A 12,449-nucleotide genomic window follows, 5' to 3' on the forward strand; every position below is an offset into this window, starting at 1 on the left:
TCAAAGACTCTCGAGGTGCGAGAATTCATCGCCGGATCGATAACTAAGCGCTTTATCAAATTCATCGACGACTGTTTTGAACATTGATGAATCGTCTCGAGAGCTTTGAACTTCAACCGTAAACGTTGAGTTCAGATGCAATTTCATTGAACTTACTAATTGTTGTCGTTTGTTCAGGAATGTTCACGCTTTGTTGTTTGAAGGTTCATTCGTATTTTTGCTTTATCGGCCATTTTGGAACATTTTTCAAGGCTACTCGGTCGGGCAGCATCGACGACGCCATCGACGTCAGCCGCTGGGCATTCTGGACTAAAAATATAATAACACGAGATAGTTTATGCTGAATATATTGGACAATAAATACAAACGAAGCACTTCATGTTGTCCATCTGTTGTGTCTTTCTGTTTGGGCGCAATGCATCATGGGATACGCAGTGGGCGTTAGTTTCCCTCGTGACCATCTTGTTCGCTGCTTTTCAAGATGCTACGTTGAGGGGAGAACTTCTCGTCACGGCGCAAAATGGCCAACAATGAGTTCACTTCCTATTTTCAAGTCATCCTTCAGCACACCTTCCTCTTCCTCCTCCTCCTCCTCCTCGTCAGCCTCGAGCGTTGAAAATGGAGCGCTCCCGAACGGCAGCATAGACGAGCGCCGCCCGAGTGGCCATGCGGGGAAGTGCAGCTCACGTGACGCTTCTACTGGCGACTCGTTCCAGTTAGTCAAGTTTATGAATGCCCGAGAGACAATATGTAAATGTACAAAATGATGGGACACCCAAAAAGTCAAATGATCTTGTTTTGGATAGGAGAAAACATTGAGAAGGTGCTACCTCGATGTCTTCTGGTTCATCAAATGCAAATGAGCTTATCGGACGACTATTCTCACTTAGACAAGTTAACTGCCAACATTGAACGACTAAGAGACAACATTGAATCTCTAAAAAAAAAACAACAACAATCTTCTCGGTTTGGACTTTGTCTCGCAGCAGACGTTCAATATCTTCTTCCTCCTTTTCAAATCAGATGACGGCTCATTTTCCAGAATTTCTGCGGTGACGTTTCATTGTCGAAGGTTTTGTCACGCTGCGTGATTTGCACAATTGCTGCCGACCGCTGACGACTCGCGCACGTGCTCGCGTCGACGTCCCGAGTGAATATTTGGCCGTTTTTCAGCCTTTCCAACTACTCTTTTGAGCATACTTGGCCAATAAAGACGCTTGTGACGTTCGATGCGATGCGTTTCAACTGGCTCCGATCTCAGCACCCGAACACAAAGTCGTTGCATTCGACTTTTGAGAGCACAGGCCACATCTAAGCGCTTCGAAATTGTCGGCAGGTGTGCGCGCGACAAGCTGAGAAGCTGAGAAGCTGAAAAGCAGCAGCGGGCCTTGCTGGGCCTTAGCATCCTCCTCCTCTCGCCGCAAGTCTCGCGAGATCCGCGCCGCCTTCCTCTGCTCTTGGGATGCTGCGCCGACGTTTTGGGCACCGCAGCAAAGTTGCCCGAGGAAGGAAGGCCAGTCGGTGGGGGAGGGGGCGAGGGCGAGGGTGAGGAGGGGGAGGGGGCGGGGGCGGGGGCGAGGGCGAGGGCGAGGGTGGGCACACGACGAGTTGACTCGCCAAACGACACAAACGGCAAAGTTTCAAAGAAGTTGGCTGCGCGTGCGCGAAAAGGAGGAAGAAGCCTCCCGCGGGCGTGTGCGCGTGCACAGAGATGCTTGATGGCCACGTCCCCTTGGAGACACACACACACACACACACGCACGCACACACGACACGTGACGCGCATTAGTGCGCGGCTTTAGACACACGCGCGCACACACACGCGGAGGGAGGAGAGGCCGACGACTCGAACTCTCAACAAGCTTCTTCTTCGAGTCTTTTTTGACTCGAGTGACTTGTGAGAGAGGGAGGAAGAGGAGGGGGAGGAAGAGGGAGGGAGGAGGAGGAGGAGGGAGGAGGAGGAGGGAGGAGGAGGAGAAGCCGGAGTAAAGTTTGTCCAAGTTTGCACATCCCTTCGGAAACGCCATTTTGATTCGTCTCCTCTTCGGATCAAGTTTGCAGCCTCTTCGCCGTCACTGCCTTCATCTTCATCCTCATCTCGGCGCTCCTCATCGTCGTCGTCGTCGTCGTCGTCGCCCGCCACGATGTCTCGGCGCGAGCGGCCCAACCCCGACGAAGTCCAACGTAAGTGTTCGCGTTGTTTGTTTGTCGCTCTCGTTGACTTGTTGCCGTGCTGCCAATCAACTTTTAAGATGGCGAGCGAGCACTTTTGCTCTTCCGAGTTCGATGCGCATCCAAGCGGCGGAATTCAGCGCGGCGGCTCTCTTCCTCCTTCGCCGCACTTTGAAGCTCGCTCGAGCTGCTTTTTTTCCGCACAAACTTTTGTGCTGGGCGGCCGTCGTGGGAGCTTTTTGTCCCGCGGGGAGGGCGGCGCGGCGCGGGGGGTGGGGGACGGGGTCAAAGGGTGCTCGCTGCCGGAGGCGAGCATCCATATCTCGGGTGCACTTTGGTCGGAGGCTCGCTGCTGGTCAGTTTAGTTAGTTAGTTAGTGGCCATGTGTAAAGCTAGCTGACGGTAGCGTCAGCTAGCCGGCGGCAAGCAGCAAACTGGCTTCCGGCCAGCGCTTTCAGAGTAAAAGCACCTGTTGATTTCGCTCGCGTCCAGCCTTATTGAGGGACTTTGAATCATATTTGCGATTTGAAGCGTGTACGTCGTTTGACGCCCGTGTGTGACGTGACGGCGGGCATCCCGCGACAGCCCCCGTCCGATTCTCCTCGCCCGTTTGTCGGTACTTTCGCCAGCTCCGAGCGCGTTGACCCAAGTCCAACGGTTGTAATTTGGAGGGGTGCGGGTCTGGCTTCCGGTCGCATCGTCGCTAACAGCTGCTAGCCGCACAGCGCTGCCGTGACCTTGCCCAGACAAATTCATCAAGAAAGTCAGCCCGCTCGTCGTGTAAAGTGCGTCGCCGTTCGGGCCCCGAAGTGGCGCTTTGCTGACTTTTCCACGCTTTTTGCACACTTTTTGGCGTCTGTGTTGACGCGCAGCTCGCAGCATCGACGTGACGCCTGTTGCATCCTCCCCCTCCTTCTCACGCACGCGCACAGCCCCCCTCGTCGTCTTTACACGTCGATTCGCGCGTGCTCGACGCTCTTCAAACCGCCGCGGCCGCGGCTAGCCGCTTAGCCGCTTAGCAGTTTAGCGCGGAGACTGTACGTCAGGCGTCTTGGCTAACTTCGGAGTTGACGCCGAAGTGATGCTGTGGCTCGATGTGACGTCACGTGTCGATCGGGGGGCTTTTGACAAAGAGGGTCGCACACGTTTGGGCTTGGTTTCGACGTGCTGCGACTGTGCAGGTCGCGTGCTCATCTTATCTGCGTTTGCGTGCTCGTCCAAGTGGGGCCTGCAGGATGTGATAATGTGATGAGGAGGGTGAAGACGGTGGTATTGTTCCAAGATGGAGGTCAAAGGACAACAGGAGGGACGTTCGAAAGGAACTAACAAATGACGCGAGATCGAGGATATTCACCCTAATAATCGTCAACGCGATGGAAGTCTGCTAAGCATCATTGAAACGTTAATTGCGAGGCTACAACCTTCTTCGGGCCGTCGGCCGAAGAACCTTCTAGACGTCATCTACTGATGCTAACGCACATCCAAAGTCATCCGTTCATGTCGGAACATGTTAAAACAACATTGGAAAAGTCATCTACTGATGCAAACTATGTGAAGAAGCTCCCAGAAGGCTAAAACATGTTAAGAGCCTTCTAGAAGTCATCCATTGATCTTAATGCATTTTGTGACGCCTCTAAAATCATTTCGCTCATGCTAATGATGTTAAGAGCCTTCTCGAAGTCGTCCGCTCATGCGAAAACACACGGAGATGCTTCTGGAATTCTAGCATGTTAGCGTTCTTCCACTGACGCTAGCTAACACACATTCCATTGATGTTAATGCGTATTGTGATGCGTCTCGATTGCTTCCACGGACGCTAATGATGTCAAAACCGTTCTAGCAGTCTTCTCCCAGTTATAATAGGTTGAGATGCTAAAACATGTTCGCAACCTCATTCACCGATGGTAATACACATTGAGGTGTCTCGAAGTCATGCGCTGATGCTAACGAGGTCGAAAACCTTCCACAAGTCATCAGTGATTGTTCGTACATGTCGAAATGCTTCTTGAATTCTTGCTAACATGCATTAAAGCAATTCTAGAAGTCATCTGCTGATGCTAAAGGTGTTAAAAACCTTTCGGGAGTCTTCTACTCATGCTAACGCAAATTAAAACCTTTAGGTGTTCTTCCACTGATGCTAAAACAAAACTTTGTGGAAATCATCCACTGATGTTACTAAACATCGAGATGCTTGTCGAATTGTTACCCTGATGCTAACATGTTAGCATTTCAGTGTAGAAAGTCATCACGTGGGCGTTCCGCAGGGCAGGGGCCCGTCTCGGCCTCTCGCCGTCGAGCCGGCCTGTCCGCCGGTGCGTGGCCGCGTGCGCACGTGTGGGAGGGCGGGGCGCCGACCAAAACATCAAAGCGGCGGGCATTCCCGGACGCCGTGGCGACCGGAGGACCGGCCGAGAGGCGGGCCTCGCCGTCGCGTCGGCCGTCTTGTGCGGCGCCTCTATTGTGAGCGCGCACGCGCCCTGCGGCCATGTTGGCGCGATGACAGCGGCTGCTCGCCATCTTCTCGCACTGCTGGCGCTTCAAAAAGTACCTTCATTAGAAAAGAAAGTCAACTTTTGTTGATACATCCAAATTCTTTGATGCGTTATGTCAACAAGGTCTTTGAAGTCGTCTGAGCAATTAAAATATTCAAGAAGAATATCACCAGTTTTCTGCAGTCAATTTGAAGTAATGTCCTGTTTTTAAGTGAACGGCTCGGAATAAATTTCTTTTTTAAAAAATCGGATTCATCGATTCATTCAAAAAAAAAATCGTCAGGTTAATCGATGATTAAAAGAATCCGTAGTCGCAGCCCTACGTCAGAACAATTAGAATATTCAGCCGGAATAATGGCATCTATTTCAAGATCGAACAAAGGATGGAGGGAGACGTTTGTGTTCGGGTACGCCGTGGCCTCTTTAGGTGCGCAATTCAAACACTTCCACGCTGCTGTGTGTGTGTGTGTTAAGAGAGTTTCAGTGGCACGTGTGTGTGTCTGGGGACTCGAGTCAAGCAGCTAATTAAAAGCTTTTGAGACGCTCGGTGTCTTTACGTTAACACGCACACACACACACACACTTGCATCGATCCGCCGTGAGTGGCGTGAGCGCACTTTGCCAACTTTAGTTTCTTTAATTTCATTGGAAAGCCACTGACAAATGAAGGAAAGCAGCGCGGTCGCGAGCCGCGCCGGTTGTCGCCGCTGCCGGTGTCTTGTTGTGCGCAGGCCGCTATTTATAGAGGCGCCTTTTTTTAGATAAGATTATGTTTCATCCGCCCCCCCAGCGGGCGAGAGAGGATGGCGAGCAGAGGGAGGAGAGAAACGCAAGGTGCAGGCCAAAGTTGAAGAAAGCACAAATGACGTCCTGCGTCCACGCGTTAGCTACGGCACAAACATGCCGGCGTGCGCGAGTTGCGGACGGCGAGGTGTGGAGCAGGATGAGCGGAGCGGTGGTGGCTGGGCGGGGGATGGGCCCCCCCCCCCCCCCCCCCCGGTTGCGACGCCCCAGAGCAAATGGCTCGTCGGCGTCGTTTTTGTGACGCCTGGAACGCCTCGCTCATCCTCACGGTGAAATTGTCTTCTTCTGGGCTGTCGCGTTAGCCGCGCGTCGTCACGGCGACAATCGTCAGATTAGAAGTTTTCCACTGATGCTCGCGCGGGAAAAGTTTCTGGAAGTCATCCACAGAAGTGTTGAAAATGTCACCAATGGAAGGGCCCAACTCCAGAAAGTTGTAAATGTGATAAATGATGTCATAAAATGGGGAATAAGGAAGTAGGAATAGGTAGTTGCCACGTGACTTGCACTTCTGCTGCATTCCGAAAAAATACAAATCTTGGATTGATCCCAACAGCTTCCATTTTTTGAAGAGATCCATTTCCTTTCCGACCTCTTCCTCATCGTCACGATGCGTTTGTGAGCTCGCAAAATACAAATACATTTGCAGCAATTAAAAGCCATTTTTTTTGGAATGTAAAACTGAACTGGTGACTGAACCGTATCGTCCACGACTTCATCTAAACACGGTGAACGATTCGAGATGAGAACGCTTCACTCCCTCGTCACTTCAGAGGAATTTTTCGAAACTTTCTGGGTCCGCTCTGCAAAATGTCGCGAAGGGAGGCCGGCCGGGTAAAGCCGACAGCGGGCGACGTGGCCGCCGTCCGTCCGTAAAACAGAGAGAAACTCGAATCGGCCCCCCTCCCCCGCCCGCCCGTACCGCCGACCGGTCCGGCATTCTTTCACAGCTCGGACTTTGACCCGGCGGTAAATACGTCTTTATTTGCAGCGGGCGGGCGGGCGGCGCTCGTCGGCCCCCAGCCGCTTATCAGCGTAGGCGTCGGGCCACGCCCGAGCGAGGCGGGCGGGCGAGCCCGCGGCGCGTCAGGCATCCCGCGCGACAGGTCCGACTTCTCCGTGCGCTGCCGCGACACGCCCGCCGCCGCCGGCGCAGGAAGTACATGCGCTTCGCCGGCGGCTCGGGAAAGGGTTAACACGCTGGCCGAGTAGCAGCCGGCCTCCCCCGCTCGCCTCTGCTGACTCGACACTTTTGGCGGCTGGCTGCTGAGGGAGGAGAAGGGGAGGAAGGAGGAGGAGGAGGCAGGTTAGATGGATAGATAGTCGCTTCATTCCGTGAGGGGAAAGTCATTTGTCACAACAGCAACACACAAACATTCGCGTTCATCATGGAGTACAACAACAAAGGACAAAGAAAAACAGGAGCAACACTTAAGTTGGAATTTCATCTGAGCAAGCACAAAACTTCCAATTTACATGTTGCTATCTGGTAAGTGCTCATTGGAGTCCAGTTATGTTGCAGTCATGTTTGTAAGCATTGCTTAAGTGCAGAGGTGGCTAGAGTAGCCGAATAGGCTGTCGTTGGCTTCGGGTTACTTTCGAATAATAGGAGTCATGTCGAAGTCAAAAGTGCTCATCCCGCTCGGTAACTTGTGAGTCATTTTTTTGGGAACGTCGAATAAAAACAAAACAAATATACACACACCTGCCACCATTTGGATGTTTAAGTGCCAGAAAAGCAACAAGTCAGGCATTGGGCCCGACATAAACATGATTTGCTTTTTGGGCTGAAAGGACTTGATGAAGAAGCTGTTTCCTCACCAGACGTAGTGATTACGTGTGTGTGCTCATTTTGCCAAAACCACAATAGAAACCTCTGCAACTTCGCGCAAGCTGTTTTGTCAAGTTAGAAGCGGGCTGAACTATCCGAGTTTGGCCAGTCGCAATGGAAGAGCTGCACGACAAAGCTGCTGTTGCCGTTTCTGGTCTGTAAACACACTCGCGCGGCTGTTTGTCTTTCTTCCCCAAAAGGAGTCATTTTGATTGGCTCGCGATGGCTACGTGCGCGGCGGTCTTGTGACTGCCTTGTGTCGTCTGGATTGGTGAATTGGAGGCAAGACTGGATAAACGATAGTAGCGAACGGCATGTCGATCATGTAACGGAGTCAAAGTATCGATCCTTCCTCACATAAATACTCAAGTAAAAGTCAAAAGTACACTTTAGCGAAAATGTTACATGAGTAAATGTAACGCGTCACCGCCCGCCTCTGCTTAAGTCTTTATTACCCAATGAACAGAAGGAGAACGCGTTTCCACTCCAATCAAATTCTTACTTTGACGGCCACACGTAATGGAAGATATTCAATAGTTAAAAAGATACACGTTACAAGCAACAAAACAACAACATCAAATAAAGAATGGCAACTGGGTTACGGATCCACGCGTCAGTTGAACCCGCTGTCGGGAATTCTTCTATTCCGCATGCAGACGTTAAAATCGCGTCAATGTGCTCATATTATCGTTTCACATTTGAAAAAAACAAGTCGTGCCGCTCAATAAAGTTTTCATTTCCGCTGACGACGGGCCAACACGGAAGCAGGAAGTCGGCGTGCGGGTGCGCAAGCGCTGAGTCTAACGAGGTTAACGATGGGGGGCTCGTTCCGATGGCGATCACTTGCGATTGATCGCATATTTAGATGGCTACTCTTGTGTCACTTTGTGTGTCACTTGTTGATTGTGTTGTCGCACTGAAGTAGCCTGATGGAGCGACAGCTAGTCAGACGCACATAATCCTTATTACACGCTAATCTTGCACACGCGCACACACATACGATATGCTGGTGACATCACAGATTAACGCGCGCACACACACACACGAGGAATGCGAGCACATGCAGCCCCTCCCTCCTGTGAAAAGGTGCCATTGTTTGCTCTACAAACAGGACACACCTTGTTACCATGGCAACCACAGACAGCACCAGCATGCCCCCCCCCCTCCCCACACGCACACACCCTGATCATGATCATCGATTGCGATCACTCCCTACTGCTCGATGACTCTGAACGCACTTTGATGAAGGGAACTTTTGAATTCGTAGTGAGCGTCGTCGTTGACTACTTTGAAAGATTCGTTGAGGGTCCTGTTACAGTTTAGGTTTTGAAAATGTGTCCTAACGTAAAGGAGAAATTAGTTTTTGTCAGAGCCTCGGTTCCGCCGATCCAATGGAACGAGCGGCGAGGTTAGACTCCACTCGAGCGCTGAAACGGAGCCAGGCAGTCAAGCGATCGCTCAGGACGTCTCGGCGGCCCCCCGAGTTGTCAAAACGACCCGTTTGCTCGAAAGCTGCTGCAAACGACCCAGAAGAGCCCGTTTGAGTGCAGCGATGTGACACGCACGCACGCACGCACCCTGACATCGCCTCTAAAGGGCGCTTGGGTCGGAGGTTAAATCCCGCGTCACGTGACCAACGCCGTACAAGACTCATCCGCCCGTTGACGCGCTGACAACATGAAGACGCGTCATCATCACCAAAGTATGACGAACTTGAATCGCGCGCGTTATTCGGAACTGATTTCATTTCGTTGTATTTTGAGCTCAGCAACAAGCAGCGTACGTTCGCGTGTGCGTGTGTGGTCTCAAGTGTGTATTGGGAGATGCTGTAGACACGGCCATCAACTCGGCCATTCGGCTTTTTGTCCAAATTACAATCACCCTCCCATGGGAAAGGCACACAAGCACACAGGCAAACTTGAAAAGTGTGTGTTGCCTAAAGGCGCACACACAAAGGCTTTTTTCACTGAACTGAAACCTGGTCTGCGACCACGCCCCAGCGCGCACACGCACACACAGGGGCCTGTTGCAATGTGTAAGATGGACGCATCCTCATTGGCAACTTTTTTTTCCTTTTTTTTTTCTTGGTGTGAGCGTTGTGACTGAAGCTGTGAGAGCAGCAGGGGGTTGTGGGTAATGTAGTTGTGTGACGGGGGTTGTAAAACAGAAGATGCAAGCTAGATCCCCAAAGAGTCCCCCCCACCACTTCCTACTTCCTCTCCAGACAGGAAAAGAAGGATGCAAGCATGTTTTTTCAGCCTCTCTGTGGCGCTGAGAAGCAACGTCTTCACTCAAACTTCAGTCAGCGGCGGTGCGTGTGCGCGCCATTGAGTGTAGAAGGCACTTTGCTCGGGCGTGCACGAGAGGCCGAAAGGCACGGGGCCAGTCAGGTGATTGACAGGTGTGTCGTATTAAAACGAAAGTGCGAACAGCGACGTGCGCGGAGGCGACATTTTGCGCAACACAATTGCCCCTATCCAAAGTCGACCGTGAGGAAGGAATTGATTCGTAGTTGGGCAGAGTTTGACTCACCGCTAGTTACGTTTATTCAAACAGCAATTTTTTGTTCAGGTTGGAAATGACACGAGAAGACCATGGACAAGAAAGAGACAAAAGATTTGGCCTGTCCAAAATGGCAGGGTACGCCCCGGACCGGTCGCCAGCCAATCGCAGGGCACATACAGACAAACAAGCATTCGCACCCAGATTCACACCTACGGGCAATTTCGAGTCTTCAATCAACCGACCGCGCATGTTTTTGGGATGTGGGAGGAAAGCCACGCAGGCACGGGGAGAACATGCAAACGCCGGGATTTGAACCCGCAACCTCACAACTGTGAGGCACATGTGAACTATCCAGGTCCACTGCATTCCGGTTGCCTATCAAATCAGTCGAGTGAATGATTGCCAGAAGAGGCGCGCACACACACACACACACGCAGTCGCGCGATACGGGAATGCGCCGTGATTGGCCGAGAGCGCGGCCTCGTACTTTGGCCCGTGTCGGCCGCTCGCAGAAAAGACGGCGAGCGAACGGCAAGAGGAAGTGAGGACGAGACACGGACGAGGAGGTTACGCCGCACACGATGGAGCTTAAGTTGACGCACACACGTGCAGTCACGTGACCGAGACATCTTCCGGGATGTTGTTAGCTAACACCTGTTAGCGTGCATTTGTCACCTTCCCAGCGGGAAGTGACATCATCGGCCACTGAGTGATGTTGACATGTTCACGTGCTGAGTGACAGCGCCCCCTGCAGTCTCGTGTGTCCGTGTGGATGACACGATTACTGCGACACACGCACACACCCGCGCTGATGTCGAGTGTGTGTGTGTGTGTGTGTGTGTGTGTGTGTGTGGCAGCTGTCGAAGATGAATGTGCAGCTTGTTGTGCAGCTGTGCTTTGTGTGTGTGTGCTGTTTGAGTGTGTGTTGACTCAAGTCATGATTTTGAAGAAATCCTTTTTTTTGTTTCAAGGATGGTGACAAACATGACGACATTAGTGATGGAGGACACACATTAGCATGTGTGAGCATATGTTCGCTTATGTCGGTGTGTGCGATAGAAAGCTCTTATTTTGAAATGTTTCATTTTTCTTAATCAGGGTCTAAAGTTGATGACATTGACAAACGATGACGTTTACGTGATGTGACTAGTTAGTGTCGATTAACATTGGTTAGCTAGTGTGCGTAAGTTGATTGATTACCGTCATATAATGGAGAGGCGGGTTCAATCCCCGGCCGGCCCCGCCTGTGTGGAGTTTGCATGTTCTCCCCGCGCCTGGGTGGCTTTTCTCCGGGTGCTCCGCTTTCCTCCCACATCCCAAAAACATGCATGAATTGGAGACTCGAAATTGCCCGTAGGTGCGAATGGTTGCTTGTTTCTATGTGCCTTGCGATTGGTCGGCGACCGGTTCAGGGTGTACCCCGCCTCCCGCCCGAAGATAGCTGGGTCGGCTCCAGCAGCCCGCGTCCCGCGTGAGGAGGCACCCGTGGATGGATGGATATAACGGGGAGCTTTATTTTGAAATACTATTTGTATTTTCGTAAAAAAGGTCAAGTGTTGGGGTCGAAAGTTGATGTTAACAAACATGACGACGTTCAAGTGATGGAGGCGGCGCATTAGGATCTGTTGGCATGTGTTAGCGACAGTGTGTGGGAGTTGATTCGCATAAAAGAGAAAGTTTTCATTTTGAAAGAACATTTCTTTTGGTGAAGAAAAAGTCACGCGGTGATGTTAGCAAACTAGAGATGTTGGCATCTGTTAGCACGCGCCGAGGAGGACGTAGAGGCGCGCCGCCTGTCCGAGGTCGTTGGCTGTCCGCGGCACCTGTCGACGTGCGTGAGCGCGAGACAGCCGCTCGGTACGTTAGCCCCCCCGACCGTCCTGCCGTGTGTGCAATTAAGGGTGGACGTGCACACATGTTGTTGTCATACAGGAAGTGACACGCGGGCCGCCTCTTGATGATGATATTGACGATGTCGTCGACGCTCTTTAATGACGAATGTCTTGAGATGCTCTTTACGGCCAGTCGAAAAGACTTTGTTGTCGTGTTCGTGGCGGTGCTGGGAGAGATGCGTTGTGGGTAAGTGTGCGCTCAGCAGAAGGGAAGTCAGTGGCGGGCTACATTCGGCCTGCGGGCCTTCAGCGGGGACGGGCCCCCGACTTCATCGGCCGCTGCGAGTACTCAAGTACCCCAAAGTATCCCAAAAGAGCTGACTTTTCCCACAAGGAGAACACTTGAAGCCGGAATCCGGGCCATCCCTGATGCAAATCGCTGCAGACGGGTGGAAAAAGTATCAACGTAATCGGCCCCGGGCAGATTACGTTGATATGGCAACAAAGAGGCTGAACTCTGATTGGGCAAAAAAATTAACATCCACATACAGGAAACAAATGAATAAATGAATACAGCTTCATGAAACAAATATTAGAATTGAGGTTGTAAATGTAGGTCAGCGCTTCTGGTAGTGTTTAGGCCAGCAAAGAAGGCCTCGCTGTCCTTGACGGCTCAACACTGCACGGAGTAGATGTTCGACTTTTTTATTTTGAAAGGGTCCGGCCGCATCATCTGCTTTCAAAAGACTTTTATTTTGAAAGGGTCCGGTCGCATCATTCACTTTCAAAAGACTTTTATTTTGAAAGGATCCGTCC

At 51.6% G+C, this 12,449-nt stretch overlaps 1 protein-coding gene across 1 annotated transcript in view; it reads left to right on the plus strand.

Moving 5' to 3' along the window:
* The first annotated feature begins 1,656 nt into the window (after positions 1–1,656).
* rreb1a (ras responsive element binding protein 1a) overlaps positions 1,657–12,449 on the plus strand; it is a 32,870-nt gene continuing 22,077 nt past the window's right edge. Inside the window, 1 exon segment of the mRNA XM_061759030.1 lies at positions 1,657–2,184. Within this exon segment, the coding sequence (XP_061615014.1) occupies positions 2,145–2,184 (40 nt within the window). The 5' untranslated portion in view covers positions 1,657–2,144.

The sequence above is a fragment of the Phyllopteryx taeniolatus genome, chromosome 20, assembly GCF_024500385.1.
Source record: "Phyllopteryx taeniolatus isolate TA_2022b chromosome 20, UOR_Ptae_1.2, whole genome shotgun sequence".
Taxonomy (NCBI): Eukaryota; Metazoa; Chordata; class Actinopteri; order Syngnathiformes; family Syngnathidae; genus Phyllopteryx; species Phyllopteryx taeniolatus.